At 40.8% G+C, this 19694-nt stretch overlaps 1 protein-coding gene and 1 long non-coding RNA gene across 2 annotated transcripts; one reads left to right on the top strand and one right to left on the bottom strand.

Moving 5' to 3' along the window:
• Nucleotides 1–399: 399 nt before the first annotated feature.
• Nucleotides 400–936, bottom strand: LOC120779729. The gene is made up of 2 exons (XR_005705739.1): nt 599–936; nt 400–539 (listed from the first exon to the last, which is right to left on the bottom strand). It is a non-coding gene; the product is annotated as an uncharacterized LOC120779729 (long non-coding RNA).
• A 280-nt stretch (nt 937–1216) lies between these two features.
• Nucleotides 1217–9464, top strand: LOC120779728. Its single transcript, XM_040112099.1, has 2 exons — nt 1217–1398; nt 8305–9464. Exon 2 carries the CDS (start codon nt 8311–8313, stop codon nt 8926–8928), a length of 618 nt encoding a protein of 205 aa, XP_039968033.1. The 5' UTR covers nt 1217–1398; nt 8305–8310; the 3' UTR covers nt 8929–9464.
• The last annotated feature ends 10230 nt before the right edge of the window (nt 9465–19694 follow it).

The following is a 19694-nucleotide window of genomic DNA, read 5'->3' as shown; positions in this document are numbered from 1 at the left end:
GCAACAAAAGATCTAAAAGGAAAATTAAAAGACTTCAAAAATAAATCGATTTCTGATTATATTGAGAGTTTAAATTATAGAAATAATGAAGATCATAAGATTGGGAATGCTACCAAATATCTAAAAAGTCCTAAAAAAAGAAATGTATCTATCTGTACAAATGAGCATCCTCCCCCGGGCATCCACACACGCAACACTGACACGCACCTTCATCACACCCACGTCACAAACCAGCAAAACTTACATTCCACACCACACACCAGCTGATTCCACACACAAGCGCAAAGAAAAGGGGACCAAAAGGACAACTGCAACTCACTTCGCTTTTCTTCATTCTCCGCAGCAACAAGTACGCGTGGGCGCGCCATATTTTTTAATAACGTTTTCATCATCCTCGACATCGAGTGAGTCGGAGTTACGCGTGTGTGAACATCTTTAAACGGCGTGTGTGCCAAACCTCAGTTTTCCAACATTTATAAATATATATCCAATCGGAGTTCCGCGGGTGCGAACATCTTTAAACGGCGTGTGTGCCAAACCTCAGTTTTCCAACATTTATAAATCTATATCCAGTCGGAGTTACGCGTGTGTGCCAAACCTCAGTTTTCCAACATTTATAAATCTATATCCAGTCGGAGTTACGCGTGTGTGAACATCTTTAAACGGCGTTTTCATCCTAAGTCGGAATCCTCAGCCGACACTCATTTTGTAAAGTGTTTAAAATTGTACCTAAGATAAATACAAACGCAATATAATTATTTCCTTGTGCATATGCGTGCACTAGTGTAGATTCCATTTTTTTCATTTTGTTTCTAAGAAATTGGAGGTGCCTAGGAAAAAGTGAGGTTGTGGTTTTTATATATGGTCCTTCGAGACAAAACGAACGGCACTTTGGTGAAACGGTACAATATATATATACATATCTATATATATATGCATATACATATATGTAAAACAACAACAAAAAGTTTTACATACGAAAGTGAAATTTAAATGGTGAATTCACACCAATCTACATATGAGAAAACAAAAAGTGTGGTGAAAGAACCAAGAAAAAAAAAAGGGTGCACAAGTGCAGTGAAATAATATATACATACATACTAAATCTAAAAGTAAAAGTGCACAAAATTGTGTGATACCCTAATTAATAAATAATATTAATAAAAGTCAACCAAAGTGGGTGCAAACTAAAACTAAATAAAATTCGGGCGCGAAATTATAACAAACAAATAAATAACAACAAAATACAAATAAAACAAAAGTGAAAAAAAAAAAAAAAAGAACCATCAACACAGCAAGCGGAACGCCTGCGTTGGAAGGAATTCCCATCGAGACAAGCCAGGAAACGCACCACGGTTAAACCAAAATAAATTCCCAAAGTCCCTGAGGAAAATCAGGGTGAGTGTATCCATTTCACTTTTGATTCTATTTATTATATGTATATATGTATGTAGCGTTGCGCAAACGGTCAATTTAATAGAACCGCTAGAAATTAAACCCGTTTTATAAAAACGGTTTGGAAAAATTTCTAAATCGGCGGCAAATTTAAGTACCGGTAGAATCCAATACGGTACATAATATATATGTATATATGTATCCACAGTATATATATATATATATATATTTAAATATATTTAACTAAACAATAATTATTCCTTGCTTTTTACACTTACCTTCGTGTATACAATACACACAATTCCCACAGAGAAAAAATTCAATATTTTCAATTTATTTTCAAATTATTCTGGCAATACCGCTCCAGTTCATTAACTGTGAGAGGGACACTTGCCAATTATACGAACAATACCTCTTCAGCTTATTAAGCTGTGAGAGGAATTGCTTCCAAAAAGTAAGCAAAAATCGCAAGAAGAATACAGCATAAAAGGGAATAAGTACAAACATACATATATACATATCCTCAAGCGGATTATATACATTATATAACTAAAATTGATATATACATACGTACCATATATACATATACATACATATATATTATACATTAGCGCTTTTGCGCATATTTCTGAACGCGAGTACACAATCGCGAAATATTTCGATATTGCCTTATATTCTCACATGCGTATACCTATAAAAATAGGATACAAATAATCAAGAGATATTGGGAAAATATATTTGGGTGCGGAAAATCAAAAGAATTTGGGTTCAGAAATTAAATATTGCAATCTAATTACATACCTTTGTACATACATACACACATATATTGAAAGTCCAATTTTGGCGATTTCTAGCATTTATCTTGTTCCTTGTCACACAAGAACAAGCATAATTGCACATATTTTATTTAACGCATACTATATGCGCATAAAATCCACAAGTATGTACAAAGGATATTGACCCAGTTTCAGTGCGCACTGATACAAGGGCATACGAATAAATCCAAAAAAAAAAAAAAAAAAAAAATAAATAAATAAATAATAATATTTCGAAAATAAATAAAAAGAAAAAATTTCGACAAACGATAAATACAATCGATACACGCATTATTGTATTCTTTTGCGGAAATAAAAGCTCTTATTTTTTGAAAAGAGCGTTCGGTAACATACTACATATTTTAATAATCCAATATTTCGGCAATATTAACTCTTATTTATTAAAAAGAGTATTCGGTGACACAAATTTCAATTATAATAAAATATACTTATATATTTTATTAAATACAATTTTCTGAATGGACACAGATTCAAAAGAATCAAAAGCAGAATTCTTAAAAATTCCCAAAATGGTTAATGATGACAAAAGTCCATGTACACCTGCAGAAGCTACACGCTCAAAGCAAGGTGCTACAAAGCAAAAAAGGGGGAAAGACATTTCGTATATTAAATTCATTTCTGAGAGTGATAGCTTAATTAAATACTGCACTCGATTTGCATCTTCACCGATTCAGGACAACTCTGAATCGGTACTAGAAATTAAAAATAAATCTATTGACAATTTTTGGACACGCCTCCAAGCTGCATACGACGCAATAGTAGAAACTGATGATTCAGATCTACCTGAAAATTTCAAATCCTCGGCTTACGCCAAATACGAAAACTGCTTAGACCGCTATGAAGACACAAAAGCAATGATATCAGATCAATTAAAGCTTATGAAGGCGATTGCACCTACTCCCCACAGTAGAGTAGAGTTACCACAATTGCAAGCCCAAGAGGCAAGTTCAGGCATTCATCTCAAAGTGCCAGCGTGTGATACGGAAATATTTCATGGAGGTTATGAACAATGGCCGTCCTTCCGGGACATGTTTACAGCCGTGTACATAAACCATCCCAAATTGTCACAAGCGCAAAAATTGTATCACCTCCGATACAAAACTAAAGGTCAAGCAGGCGTAATAGTCAAGCAGTTCGCATTGAATGACGACAATTTTAATTTAGCTTGGGAAGCTTTAAGACAAAGATATGAAAATGAGAGAATATTAGTTGACAAGCAAGTGACGATACTTATGAACTTGCCTAAAATTCAAAGAGAAACCAGTGAAGAGTTCATGAAACTAGAATCCACTGTTTCCAACTGTTTGTCGGTTCTATCGACACAAAACATTCCCACTCACAATTGGGATCCTATTCTGGTAAACATATGTACCGCCGCCTTGCCAGAAAAATCATTACTTTTGTGGGAGCAATCGCTCTCATCAAGAAGAAAATGCCCAACGTGGCAGCAGATGAAAGATTTCTTAACTACCCAATACGAAATTGCGGAAAGGGTAGACAAAAAAGTAGTCAGAACTAAAAACGTTCAACAAGACTTAAATCGAAGCTTCAATAGACCCCAAGCCGGAAGCAACAATAATTTAAACAGAAGCTTTTTCAAAGCACAATCGTTCACATCTGAACAAAGTAAATTCACGTCATGCGAACTATGTTCTGGAGGGCATAAGTTAAAAGCTTGCGAAAAATTTAAAAAAATGAATGTCACTGAAAGGAACAACTTTGTCAGGTCAAAAAGACTCTGTACAAACTGCTTGTCCCACTCACACAATCTTAATACTTGCGAAAGCAAATTTAATTGCGTATATTGCCACAAAAGGCATCACTCTATGTTACATCTCAATAACTTTCCCAACTCATCTCATAGCAGCGCTTTTTCAAAAAAAGCCACGGGTTTAGTTGCAACAGCAACTCCCGAAACAAAACCTCAAGAAAATTGCCAAGAGACACCATGTTGTTCAAAGGCATTAAAAACTCAAACGCTACACAGCGAAAATCATAGTAGAGTACTACTACCCACAGCAGTTGTCTCCATCGAACATCGAGGAGAACTGTTCAAACTAAGAGCCCTAATAGACCAAGGATCGCAACGATCATTCATAGCGTCTAGGGCACAAAATAGGCTAAAACTGCCAACAAAACATGCCAACTATGAAATTACGGGAATGGGCGGACGAGTAGTACAAAACTCACATAAAATATGCCCCATTACCCTAATTTCCCCCCAAGCGGATAAGCGCATTCAAGCAAATGCTATTGTCTTACCGCAACTAACTAACATGCTGCCAAGCTATCAAATAAATAGCAAGCAGTGGGATAAGATTTCACATCTCACTCTAGCAGATCCCAACTGCAACACCCCCGCTCAAATAGACCTTCTATTAGGCAGCGATCTCATATCGCAAATTATACTAGAAGGTGTTGAAAAAATTTCGAAAACACTACTGGCGCAAAATACCATTTTCGGATGGGTCCTAAGTGGACTAGTTGCGGAACCAGTCACAGCCATGACAACTCAAGTTGAGGAAATCTCCAACGAGTACCTCAATACACAATTGAGAAAGTTTTGGGAGGTAGAAGAACTCCCCCCCGTTCCAATTTCAACACCAGAAGATCAGTATTGTGAAGACTTTTACAAAGCCACAACTACTCGATCAGCTAATGGTCGGTATGTCGTACGACTACCAATAAAACAACAATTTCCAGACACACTCGCCTTAGGTCACTCTCGCACCTCTGCAATACAGCAGTTTCTAAGTATGGAGAAAAGCCTACTTAAAAAAGGTGAGCTTAAACAAGTTTATGATGGTGTCTTGGAAGAATACCTTCATTTAGATCACATGGAGGAAATAAGCCCATGTGAAAAAATCATAAAAGGCAAATATTACTCTTTCTACTTGCCACATCATGCAGTAGTAAAGCCTGAGAAGAAAACAACAAAAGTTCGAGTGGTCTTCAATGCATCACGATCCACGAGCTCAGGTAATTCCCTAAATGATATTCTATTTACGGGACCCACACTCCAACCAGATTTAATGCTCCTCATATTGAACTGGCGTATATACAAATACGTGTTCAATGGGGATGTCGAAAAGATGTATCGACAAATACTGGTTCATAAAGATGATCAAGATTTTCAGCGGATTATTTTCCGAAAATCCGCCAATAGTCCGCTACGCGACTTTAAATTGAAAACCGTTACCTTTGGCGTAAACTGTGCCCCTTATCTTGCCATTCGTACACTACACGAACTGGCAGAAGACACAAAGCCAGAATTTCCACTGGCAACACAAGTCTTAAAAACGCAAACGTATGTAGACGATATCCTGTCTGGAAGCCACAGTCTTCCACAAGCATACGAGACCTTATCACAGGTAATACATGCCCTCGATACCGCAGGGTTTCCTTTACAAAAGATTACTGCCAATCACCCAAATATTTTAAAAAATATTCCTAAAGACCATTTGTTGGATACTAATTTCCTTATATTTGAAAAGGATAGTACAACAAAAACACTGGGCATCCAATGGAATGCGATATCGGACCAGTTTTCATACACGACTGAGTCCATATCCGCATTATCCGCCATTACAAAACGCCAAATTCTCTCCTCGGTGGCAAAACTTTTTGACCCCGCAGGATGGCTTTCGCCAATTATGATACAAGCGAAAATCTTGATCCAAGAATTATGGCTAGACGGAACCGACTGGGACGAACAAGTGAAACCTATTCGGTTAGAAAGATGGTCCCAGTTCGCTAATAACTTGAACGACATCTCAAAGATACAAATTCCACGGTGGGTCAACTATTCCCCCGAATACAACGTGGAACTACACGGCTTCTGCGACGCCTCTGAAAAGGCATATTGTGCCACTATATATGTGCGTACACAAACCGATGTCGCAACTACAAGCCACTTATTAGCGGCAAAAGCAAAAGTTGCGCCTCTAAAAACGCTAAGTCTTCCACGACTTGAACTCTGTGGCGCTCTGCTACTAGCAAAGCTAGCTTCAATGGTGCAGACCCACTTACAAATGGCGAAATACAGACTATATTTATGGTCCGATTCCGAGATAGTTCTAGCCTGGTTAGGAAAACCACCACATGCGTGGAAAACTTATATTTCTAACCGAACGTCTGAAATACTTGACCTAGTAGGATCAGTCACTTGGCGTCACGTAGCCAGTGCCGACAATCCTGCTGATCTAGGTACAAGAGGATGCAAACCTCTGCATCTCGCCACCTCTACCCTCTGGTGGAATGGCCCCCAATGGTTAACAGAATCTCCCGATTCTTGGCCACAATCGCCCATGCGCAACGTACTCGCCCCAGAAAGTCGTAAAATCGACACTTATCATGCAACACTGGATGACATTGACATCCTTGAACGATTTTCATCGTTCCCCCGAGCCCTCCGGGTAGTTGCCTATATGCTCAAGTTTTTAGAGCGGCTTAAACTTAAAGTTAAAGGAGCAACTTATCTCCATTGCGATAAATTGACGCACCAAGACTTACAAAAAGCAAAGGTCGCTCTTATCGCATCAACCCAAACGCGCTATTTCAGCCGCGATATAGAATTACTAAGAGAATCGAAACCTATCGATAAAAAGAGCTCACTCTTAGTCCTAAACCCATTTCTAGATACGAAGGGTTTACTTCGTGCGAATGGTCGGCTTGCTAATTCAAGCCTAACGTACAATGAACGCCACCCTATAATCATACCAGAAAGGTGTCCGTTTGCCACTTTATTTATTAGATATATCCACATACTAATGCTCCACGCCGAACATCGCCTCATGCAACATATGGTCCGCCAAGAGCTGTACATACCCCGACTGAAGCCCCAAATAAAGAAATGCATTTTCATGTGCAAAATCTGCACTATGCATAAGCAGAAAATGCGATCGCAGATTATGGCAGCACTTCCACCTGAACGCTGCAATTTTGCTCTGCCTTTCACCACTACAGGTGTAGATTTTGCTGGGCCTTTTATGATAAAGGCATCCATGCTAAGGTCTCCTACCCTCATGAAAGGCTATGTGGCTGTTTTTGTCTGTTTCACGACAAAAGCAGTACACCTTGAGCTATGTACGAATCTGACGACGGAGGCTTTTCTTGCGGCTTTTGCTCGTTTCGTCGGACGACGAGGTTTTCCATCAAAGATCATGAGCGATAATGGTAAAACATTTATCGGAGCGCAAAGAGCTACCGAAAAACAGTTTGTGGACTTCACCAGACAAGTCTCACCGGAAATTGTCCAAAAATACGCTCCCCAAGGTATCAATTGGCAGTTTATCCCCCCAAGCGCCCCTCACATGGGCGGCTTATGGGAGTCAGCTGTAAAAAGCTTCAAATCTCATTTCAAGAAGCTAGCTGGCAACTATAAATTCAATTATGAAGAGTTCACGACACTCTTAACTAGAATTGAAGCCGTTCTTAACTCACGGCCTCTCGCTGCACTCTCGCAAGACCCCTCAGATTTTACTGCCCTCACGCCAGGGCATTTTCTTAAAGGAGCGCCCATTCTGGCCACACCTGAGCCAGGCATGGAGTCGCTTTCCTTATTAAACCGTTGGGAAAGAATTAAGATTCTCCATCACGACTTCAGTCGCCGATGGAAAGATGATTATTTAAAGGACCTCCACAGAAGGTACCGATGGAAAATCACCGAAAATGCGCCTAAGCTTGGAGATTGTGTCTTAATCAATGACGATTGTCTCCCCCCTACCGAATGGCGGCTTGGCCGCATAGAGAAGCTCTACCACGGCTCCGACGGTCATATTCGCGTAGTCGATCTCCGTACACAATCGGGAACGCTAACTAGACCGCTCGTTAAATTATGCTTTTTGCCAACCGCAGATAAAATCCAAACGTAACCGCAACCAATAAACAAAGAAATAAAGAAAAAAAAAAAAAATTTGTATGTATATGTATATATAATAGTAAACGCACCCACTATGTCGATCCGTACGACGACTCAATCCTGCCACATTACGTGCCACCACCGGCTATATGATATATACACATATATATATGATAATTAAAAAAAAAAAAAAAAAATCCTATTTCTTGACAGGTCGATATGGAAGCCGAGATGCCCAATACTCCAACGCCCTCTGTACGTTCGGCCGTGACTGTTCCGCGCCCTAAAGCTACCCCTGTAGCAGCGCCGCGAACAACCATAGTTCCCGCAGCCCACCGAGAGCTTCCGACAGCTCCGCGTAGAGACACGCAAGCCCGGTCTCCGGAACCAGCACCACTTCAGTGCGCGCTATGTCGCCGCCGACATCGATTGCCACATTGCGGTATATTCAAGGGGATGACGCCTCAGCAACGCCAGCAGGTCGCCCAGGCCCACGGGCATTGCTTAAACTGTCTGGCGCCTACCCATCTAACGCGCGAATGCACCACCGGGTATCAGTGCCAGGTGTGTATGGGTCACCATCACACCATGTTCCACCGCAATGCTGGACCCGACGTTGAGCGTCGTCATCCCCCTCGCGGCAGTACTGCCAGCCGACGACTCCCGCGACCGCAACCGCGAAGGCAAGCCTTCCCGTCGGAAGAGTCCCGCGCCTGGCGCCGTCATCATCATACCACCTCGCATCGGAGGCGCCATCCTAGGCCGCAGGCTCGTCGCAGGACAGGTCTCAGCAACGTTGTTGCAACACTGCAACAACTTCAGAGGTTACTAGGCTGAATACTCGCCTAGGGGGGCCAGGATGTACAAATGAGCATCCTCCCCCGGGCATCCACACACGCAACACTGACACGCACCTTCATCACACCCACGTCACAAACCAGCAAAACTTACATTCCACACCACACACCAGCTGATTCCACACACAAGCGCAAAGAAAAGGGGACCAAAAGGACAACTGCAACTCACTTCGCTTTTCTTCATTCTCCGCAGCAACAAGTACGCGTGGGCGCGCCATATTTTTTAATAACGTTTTTCATCATCCTCGACATCGAGTGAGTCGGAGTTACGCGTGTGTGAACATCTTTAAACGGCGTGTGTGCCAAACCTCAGTTTTCCAACATTTATAAATATATATCCAATCGGAGTTCCGCGGGTGCGAACATCTTTAAACGGCGTGTGTGCCAAACCTCAGTTTTCCAACATTTATAAATCTATATCCAATCGGAGTTCCGCGGGTGCGAACATCTTTAAACGGCGTGTGTGCCAAACCTCAGTTTTCCAACATTTATAAATCTATATCCAGTCGGAGTTACGCGTGTGTGAACATCTTTAAACGGCGTTTTCATCCTAAGTCGGAATCCTCAGCCGACACTCATTTTGTAAAGTGTTTAAAATTGTACCTAAGATAAATACAAACGCAATATAATTATTTCCTTGTGCATATGCGTGCACTAGTGTAGATTCCATTTTTTTCATTTTGTTTCTAAGAAATTGGAGGTGCCTAGGAAAAAGTGAGGTTGTGGTTTTTATATACTATCAAAGACGGTAATAACGTTTGGTGTAGATCAGACAAAAGCAAAGCAAATGCGTACAGTAAATACCTTGAAGCTACGTTCACTGCTTTTGGTTGTAGTGGTAGCAACAATGATGCTGCAATATTAGAATTTCTTGATATACCCTGTCAACTATCTCTACATATTACGCCCGCCGAAATACGTTCTGAAATCGAGAAACTGAACAACAAAACATTTCCAGGATATGACAAAATTGATGTCAGAGTATCTAAGTGCTTACCTAAAAAAGGAATTATGTTTCTTACACTTATCTATAATCCAATTCCCTACTCTGTGGAAGTGTGCAGAAATTGTGATGGTGCTCAAACCAGGTAAAGCTGAGAATGAAATCACTTCATATAGACTAATCAGTTTGTTGTCTTTATTCTCCAAAATATTTGAAAAAATATTTTTGTGTAGAATATTGCCACTACTGAAAGAGAATAAGGTAATACCTGAACATCAATTTGGGTTTCGCCGTTATCACGGTACACCCGAACAATGTCACCATGTAGTTAACTACATTACTGACACCTTAGAATGCAAAGAATACTGCTCAGCAGCATTTTTGGACATTCAGCAAGCATTTGATAAAGTTTGGCATCATGGTCTACTATATAAATTAAAAAACATATTCTCCTCTCAGATATATCTAATTCTTTAGTCTTATTTAACTGGTAGATCATTTTATATAAAAATAAATGACGAAACGTCTGACATAAGATTCATAAATGCTGGAGTACCACAGGGTAGTGTGCTTGGTCCCGTACTTTACACCATTTTTACCTCGGACATACCTGGAACTGAAAATGTATTAATTGCTACATATGCTGTCGACACTGCTCTATTGTCGTCTAGCCAGTCTCCTGTTGAAGCAACTAATTTGGTGCAAGAAGAATTGAATAAGATACAAACTTGATTAGATTGCTGGAGAATGAAAGTAAACGTAAATAAATCAATTATTTTATTTTATTTACTTTAAGGCGAAGCGATAGCCCTTCCTTGCTTTTAAATAGCAATGCAATACCTAAAAGTGATTGCGTTAAATACCTCGGCATGCACTTGGGTAAACGGTTAACATGGAAACAGCACATACGAGTACAAGCAAAAAATAAGCAATTAAAAATAAAAATCAATCAACTGTATTGGCTACTCGGATATAAATCGCCGTTACATCTTGAAAATAAATTGCTATTATATAAAAGCATACTTAAACCTATCTGGACCCACGGTGTGCAGCTTTGGGGCACTGCTTGTAATTCAAATATTGAAATTTTACAAAGATTTCAGTCAAAAACCCTAAGACTAATTACAACAGGCGTTGGTTTATAACAAATAAAGCCATTCATACAGATCTTAATATGCCTTTTGTTAAGGGGGTTAGTAAGGTAATTTTTTCTTTTTTTTTTGCATTTTTTTATATTTTATATCAATGTACAATATCTTAAGATTATTCGGTGGAAATTTGAGAGCCATTAAAGCGAAATTGACGGAGATATACACTTGTAAGTAAACGTGTAAACGTAAACGTGTTTTTCTCACACTTCACTTTTTCGAAGCCGGTGAACTCTGTACCTCAAAATCTACTGAACCGATCCTTTTGAAATTTTGCACAGTATTTCCTTACATAAATTGTGAGGTAACGCTGTCGAGTTTTTTTTACTTTTAACTTATTTTTAAACAACAAAATTTCTGATTTTTTTGGTGAAAAATCAATATTTTGAGTTCCGAGCGTTGTAAACAAATGAACAAACATTAAAAAAAACTAAACTTGACAGTGTTATCTGAGGAAACTTATCAACTAATTAAATCAATTTGGTTTTTTAATTTCAAATGATCCAGTCATGAGTTATGCGGTTCACCGCGAATCAATTTGTTTTGGAACATCTGCGAAGATTCTCTGTCACCGGCTTATTTTTTAATATTTTTCTATGAAACTTTCACAGAATATTCTTTTAATTTCATATAATTATGCTATAATTATACAAATAAATAAATATTAATTGTATCTTTGAAAAAAATAATTGAAAATATGCTTTTTTTTGCTCGAATTAACCTTACTACCCCCATAAAGCTGAGATTAAAAGATTCAGTACAGCATATTTACTTCTTCTTCTTAATTGGCGTAGAAACCGCTTAAGCGATTATAGCCGAGTTAACAACAGCGCGCCAGTCGTTTCTTCTTTTCGCTACGTGGCGCCAATTGGATATTCCAAGCGAAGCCAGGTCCTTCTCCACTTGGTCCTTCCAACGGAGTGGAGGTCTTCCTCATCCGTTGTTGACATCGTCCAAGACTCTGCACCATACAGCAGGACGGGAATTATGAGTGACTTATAGAGTTTGGTTTTTGTTTGTCGAGAGAGGACTTTGCTTCTCAATTGCCTACTCAGTCCGAAGTAGCACCTGTTGGCAAGAGTTATCCTGCGTTGGATTTCTAGGCTGACATTGTTGGTGGTGTTTACGCTGGTTCCAAGATAGACGAAATTATCTACGACTTCAAAGTTATGACTGTCAACAGTGACTTGAGAGCCAAGTCGCGAATGCGACGACTGTTTGTTTGATGACAGGAGATATTTCGTCTTGCCCTCGTTCACTGCCAGACCCATTTTCTGTGCTTCCTTGTCCAGCCTGGAGAAAGCAGAACTAACGGCGCGGGTGTTGAGGCCGATGATATCAATATCATCGGCATACGCCAACAGCTGTACACTCTTATAGAAGATGGTACCTTCTCTATTTAGTTCTGCGGCTCGAACTATTTTCTCCAAAAGCAGGTTGAAAAAGTCGCACGATAGGGAATCGCCTTGTCTGAAACCTCGTTTGGTATCGAACGGCTCGGAGAGGTCCTTCCCGATCCTGACGGAGCTTTTGGTGTTACTCAACGTCAGTTTACACAGCCGTATTAGTTTTGCGGGGATAACAAATTCAGACATCGCGGCATAAAGGCAGCTCCTTTTCGTGCTGTCGAAAGCAGCTTTGAAATCGACGAAGAGGTGGTGTGTGTCAATTCTCCTTTCACGGGTCTTTTCCAAGATTTGGCGCATGATGAATATCTGGTCGGTTGTTGATTTGCCAGGTCTAAAGCCACACTGATAAGGTCCAATCAGTTTGTTGACGGTGGGCCTTAATCTTTCACACAATACGCTCGATAGAACCTTATATGCGATGTTGAGGAGGCTAATCCCACGGTAGTTGGCGCAGATTGTGCGGTCTCCTTTTTTATAGATTGGGCATAGCACACTTAAATTCCAATCGTTGGGCATGCTTTCGTCCGACCATATTTTACAAAGAAGCTGATGCATGCACCTTATCAGTTCTTCACCGCCGTGTTTGAATAGCTCGGCCGGCAATCCGTCGGCCCCTGACGCTTTGTTGTTCTTCAGGCGGGCAATTGCTATTTGAACTTCTTCATGGTCGGGTAATGGAACGTCTGCTCCATCGTCGTCGATTGGGGAATCGGGTTCTCCTTCTCCTGGTGTTGTGCGTTCACTGCCATTCAGCAGGCTGGAGAAGTGTTCCCTCCATAATTTAAGTATGCTCTGGGCATCAGTGACTAGATCACCTTTGGGGGTTCTACAGGAATACGCTCCGGTCTTGAAACCTTCTGTAAGCCGCCGCATTTTTTCGTAGAATTTTCGAGCATTACCCCTGTCGGCCAGCTTATCAAGCTCTTCGTACTCACGCATTTCAGCCTCATTCTTCTTCTGTCTACAAATGCGTCTCGCTTCCTTCTTCAACTCTCGGTATCTATCCCATCTCGCACGTGTAGTGGTCGACCGTAACGTTGCGAGGTAGGCAGCCTGTTTTCTCTCCGCTGCGACACGGCACTCCTCCTCGTACCAGCTGTTCTTTTGCACTTTCCGAAAGTCAATGGTTTCGGTTGCAGCTGTACGTAAGGAGTTTGAAATGCCGTCCCACAGTTCCCAGCAGGAGTGCAAGCCGAGTAGAAAATCGTTCGGCTGTCTGTTATGATTGCAGCTTCTCGACGTCGAACCTTCCTTGTGTTTGGTGGCGCGCGTTTTTTGCTGCACAGAGGCGGGTGCGAATCTTAGCTGCAACAAGATAGTGGTCCGAGTCGATGTTAGGACCTCGGAGCGCACGCACATCTAAAACACTGGAGACGTGTCTTCCGTCTATCACAACATGATCGATCTGGTTGGTAGTTTTTCGATCCGGAGACAGCCAGGTAGCTTGATGAATCTTCTTATGCTGGAATCTAGTACCACAGATAACCATATTTCGGGCCCCGGCAAAGTCAATCAGCCTCAACCCATTAGGGGATGTTTCGTCGTGGAGGCCGAATTTACCGACCGTAGTGCCAAAGACACCTTCTTTGCCCACCCTGGCGTTAAAGTCGCCAAGCACGATTTTGACGTCGTGGCGGGGGCAGCCTTCATAAGTGCGCTCCGAGCACTCATAAAAGGCATCTTTGGTCACATCGTCCTTCTCTTCCGTCGGGGCGTGGGCGCAAATCAGCGATATGTTGAAGAACCTCGCTTTGATGCGGATTGTGGCTAGACGTTCATTCACCGCAGTAAATGATAGTACTCGGCGACGGAGTCTCTCTCCCACCACGAATCCCACACCAAACTTGCGCTCCTTTATATGGCCACTGTAGTAAATGTCACAAGGACCTACTCGTCTTTGTCCTTGTCCCATCCATCGCATTTCTTGGACGGCGGTGATGTCAGTCTTTGTTTTTACGAAGACATCAACCAGCTGGGCAGCGGCACCTTCCCAATTAAGGGACCGGACATTCCAAGTGCATGCCCTCAATTCGTAGTCCTTATTTCGTTTGCCATGGTCGTCATCAAAAGGGGGGTCTCTCATCCGAGGCTGGTTATAGCTCTTCACTGGGGGTGTTTTTTTAGGTGGCGGGTCCCAAACCCAGCGCACAACCCTTGTAGGGAATGTTTCGCCTTCTCACTTTAGCTCGCCTTCGAACGGATGTTCTTAGGCTACCCAGAGGATACTTGGTCAAAGACCGGAAGTAGTGAGCTGCTTGAGCCATGTGTAAAAGAATCGTTTCTGGCCACTCCCAAGTGAATGACGATCAGAGAACTTTGCTCACTTGCGTGAACTTCTACACATGACTCCATCCTCCACAGCATATTTACACAGAATCAATTATCATGACAATCCTTTGGCAATCATGTTATTAAATGACAGCAATGAAGTAACTAGACTCAAAAGACAACATATTCTAGATCTCCCAATTAGGAATTAATAACATATATTACGACGATTTTAAATATTAGTATTAAGTTTGTTAATATAAGCACCAGATATAAGAACATTTGATATGATTATTGTATATTATTATTGATATCACTGGATATCAATAATATAAGTCAGATTATGATTTTGTTATCTCATTTGCTTATTATTTTTATTAAATAGATTTCAAATAAAACATATTTAAAAAAAAATATGGTTTAAAATGTAACAGCCAATCAATGAAAAAAACTTGTTTCTTCATCAACGCCGAAGTTTTTTGTGGATTTGCAATTTTTGCGCTAACAGAGGAAACCAATTTATCAAGAATGCAATATATTGCAGAAAATTAAGGGCGTATCCAGACGATTTTGGCATTGAAAAGAAAAAAACGGAAACCATGATCATGAAAGAGTGGATGAAAATTTAGTAAAGAGTAAAGAAGAAAATGAATTCAAAAGAAATCGTTCTCATTTCTGTGGCAGTTCCATGATAGACAGTTGTATGTGTGCAACAATAGATAGAATGGGTCAAACAAATTATTATTCTCAGAAACGTTTTTAATTTTTATTGAAAAAATTCCAAATTTCAAATCACTATGTTTAATCGTCTGATTGAGATAATCGAACTTTGTCGCGGGAGTTTTTAAAGTTTGAAAAGCCAACTTTCTGAATATGTGATGGTTATTTTTGGGAAACGAAAATAAACTGGTGAAATTTTGGTTTGAATGAAAAACGAAAATTCCTATCTTTAATTAATAGGAAACTAAAAAACAAAAAGCGAACCCTTAGAGTTAAGCTACAGTTCCTGGCTTGAGGGAGGATTTTTTTTTTGTCAATCAATAACATTTGAGAGGGTAAGAGTTGAAATACAAAATTAAAAATTTTTTTTGAAGCACCTTAATATATAAAATTATAAATGTATAATTGACGTTTGGCGTTTGACTGGTTGGCGGCTTGCACTTTAACTTATTTCCGAGTCTTTGATTTTTACAAGTTGCAAGACAATTCGGTTGCCCCCGAACTCCTCCTTAGGTTTTTCTATTTTTTTAGGTTGTGCCTTCGCAATTGGAATGTACTTCGATGATGTTCTATGCAAAGCAATATATATAAAAATTATTTGCGTAAGTAAGAAAGAAAATTATAGCAATTATATAAGTTTTAATTATATTTCATTTCCAGTTTGCGATTTTCACATTGAACAATGATTTGAACAATCATTTAGGCAATTAATTGTAATTGTTTTGTTGTTAGTATTAAAATCGGCTATTAAACCAATCCTAAATACCAATGAAGAATCAGTGATACACAATCTACTTCATGACTACAATTATGATGGCGACAGCGACTTTTTTTCCGAGTACGTCTGAACATGGATCATTCAACCAAAATTATCTAGTTGATAAGATATCTGGGTCCATCGAAAAGTTGTCTTAAATGAGTGCTCTTCTTCTTTACTTGCGTAGACAATTATAGTCGAGTTTGCAATAGCGCACCAGTCACTTCTTCGCTTCTTCTTTTCGCAACGTGGCACCAATTGGAAATTCCAAGTGAAGCCAGGTCCTTTTCTACCCTGTTTCCAAAGGAGAGGAGATCTTCCTCTTCCTCTGCTTTCCTCGGCGGGTACTGCCTCGAATACTTTCAGAGCTGGAGTGTTTTCGTCCATCCGGACAACATGACCTAGCCAGCGTAGCCGCTGTCTTTTAATTCGCTGAACTATGTCGATGTCGTCGTATATCTCGTACAGCTCATCGTCCAATCGAATGCGGTATTCGCCGTGGCTAACGCGCAAAGGACCATAAATCTTTCGCAGAACTTTTCTCTCGAAAACTCGCAACGTCGACCCATCCGTTGTTGACATCGTCCATGCCTCTGCACATTAAAGCAGGACGGGAATAATGAGTGACTTATAGAGTTTGGGTTTGTTCGTCGAGAGAAAACTTTACTTCTCAATTGCCTACTCAGTCTAAAGTAGTACCTGTTCGCAAGAGTTATTCTGCGTTGAATTCCCAGGCTGATATTGTTGGTGGTGTTCATACTAGTTCGAAGATAGACGAAATTATCTACAACTTCAAAGTTATGACTGTCAATAGTGATGTGAGAGCCAAGTCGCGAGTGCGACAACTGGTTGTTTGATGAAAGGCCATATTTCGTTTTTCCCTCGTTTACCACCTGGGCTGTCGCTGTGCTTCCTAATCCAGTCTGGAGAAAGTAGAACTCATGGCAGGGTGTTGAAGCCAATGATATAAATATCATTGCCGTACGCCAGCAGCTGTACACTCTTAAAGAAGATTGTACCTGCTCGAATTATTTTCTCCAGCAGCAGATTGAAGTAGTCGAACGATAGGGAGCCGCCTTGTGTGAAATCTTGTTTGGTATCGAAGGACTAGGAGAGGTCCTTGCTGATCCTGACGAAACTTTTAGTATTGCTCAGCTTACACAACCGTATCTTCTTTACTCTGTCACACATAATAAGCCTCTGTCACATATAATAAGCCTGGCGTTGGCTTTTACTGCCATTTAGCAGACTGGAGAGTGTTCCCTCCGTAATTGTAGTATGATCTGAGCATCGGTTACTAGATCACCTTTGGGGGTTCTGCAAGAGTATGCTCGCTTCCCTCTTCAACTCTCGGCATATACCACATCCCGTGTTGTGGTCGGCTGTAACGTTGCGAGGTAGGCAGTTTGCTTCCCCTACAATGCGCTACGGCATTTTCCGAAAAACAATGGTTTCGGTTGCAGCTGTACGGAAAGAGCTTGAAATGCCGTCCTACAGTTCCCTCATATCGAGTTGTTGACGAGTGTTCTCAGAGAGCAGGAGTGCAAGTCGAGTAGAAACTCGTTCGCCTATCTGTTGCGAATGCAGTTTCTCGACATCGCACCTTCCTTCCTTGTGTTTGTTGACGTGCTGCACAGCGGCGGGTGCGAATCTTGGCTATAACAAGATAGTGGTCCGAGTCGATGTTAGGACCTCGGAGCGTACGTACATCTAAAATGGAGACGTGTCTTTCGCCTATCGCAACATGATCGATCTGGTTGGTAGCTTTTCGATCCGGGGACAACCAGGTAGCTTGGTGAATTTTTCGATCCTGAAATCTAGTGCTACAGAAACAGATATTTTAGGCCCTGGTGAAGTCAATCAGCCTCAACCCATTTGGGGATGATTCCTCATAGAGGTTGAGTTTACCGACTGTTGTGCCAAAGATACCTTCTTCCCCACCCTGCCGTTAAAGTCGCCAAGCAACTTTGACATCATGGCGGGGGTAGCTTGAATAGATGCGCTCCAAGTGCTCATAGAAGGCGATAAGTTAAAAAACTTCGCTTTGAGACGGATTGTGGGTAGACGTTCATCCACCGAGGTGAATGACAGTACTCGGCGACGGAATTTATCCCCACAACGAATCCCATATCGAATTTGCGCTTCTTTATATGGCTACTTTAGTAAATGCCACAAGGACCTACTCGCCACAGTCAATGTCCTGTCCATCGCATGTCTTGGACGGCGGTGATGTCAGCCTTCACTCTAACGAGGAAATCAGCCAGTTGGGCAACGGCCCTTTCCCAATTAAGGGACCGGACAAATGACTCTATCCTCTTAATGTGTGCTCTTATGTAAGGGAAATAAAATGGGTAGTATGAATGTGATAAATGTTCCTCTACATAAAAATTAAGGTCTGATAAAACATTTTGTAAAAGCTCTAAACGAGGAGGGGGAAGGTTTTATAAATATCAGTAAAATATTGCCAAAATTTTCAGGGTCCTTAAATCAGGGAACTCATAAAGGACCAAAATTTTACTTATGAGAGATAAATAGTAATCCGCATGGATATAGCTTACTTGTCCTGTCCATCGCATGTCTTGGACGGCGGTGATGTCAGCCTTCACTCTAACGAGGACATCAGCCAGTTGGGCAACGGCCCCTTCCCAATTAAGGGACCGGACAAATGACTCTATCCTCTTAATGTGTGCTCTTATGTAAGGGAAATATAATGGGTAGTATGAATGTGATAAATGTTCCTCTACATAAAAATTAAGGTCTGATAAAACATTTTGTAAAAGCTCTAAACGAGAAGGGGGAAGGTTTTATAAATATCAGTAAAATATTGCCAAAATTTTCAGGGTCCTTAAATCAGGGAACTCATGAAGGACCAAAATTTTACTTATGAGAGATAAATAGTAATCCGCATGGATATAGCTTACTTGGGTTGTGCAAAAGTTCTTAGGAAATAAAAAGTCATTGAGCAGCTCATCTTGCCCTTCTAGAGACTAGGATGAGCGTAAAGAGGTATTTCCTCTTCAGCCATTAAGACCGCTTCCCAGAAAATTTATGCGACTTAAGGGGGGAGCCTGCTTTAGAAGCTTCAAAAAATTTATTTTTTTGAGGATTTTTTTGGGAGGGAAAGAAATAATTGATTAAAGCGAAATTTCTAGAGTTTATAGCTATATATTTAAACATCATTCTTAAATTTTTGGGATACGATGTTCTGCCGTTTGGAAGCAATTGCTCAATGCAAGCCGAGTAGAAAATCGTTCGGATGTCTGTTGTGATTGCAGTATCTCGACGTCAAACCTTCCTTGTGTTTGTTGACCTGCGTTTTATGCTGCACAGAGGCGGGTGTGAATCTTGGCTGCAACAAGATAGTGTTCCGAGTCGATGTTAGGACCTCGGAGCGTACGCACTTCTAAAACACTGGAGACGTGCCTTCGGTCTATCACAACATGATCGATTTGGTTGGTGGTTTTTCGATTCGGAGACAGCCGGGTATTTTGATGAATTTTT

This window comes from Bactrocera tryoni, unplaced genomic scaffold (genome assembly GCF_016617805.1).
Source record: "Bactrocera tryoni isolate S06 unplaced genomic scaffold, CSIRO_BtryS06_freeze2 scaffold_11, whole genome shotgun sequence".
NCBI lineage: Eukaryota > Metazoa > Arthropoda > Insecta > Diptera > Tephritidae > Bactrocera > Bactrocera tryoni.
Note: the sequence above shows the minus strand (reverse complement) of the source record. Positions and strands in the feature narration are given on the sequence as shown.

Excerpts from the sequence above, each read along its gene's own strand:
- LOC120779728 (XM_040112099.1), top strand. The coding sequence starts at position 8,311 with ATGGAAGCCGAGATGCCCAATACTCCAACGCCCTCTGTACGTTCGGCC.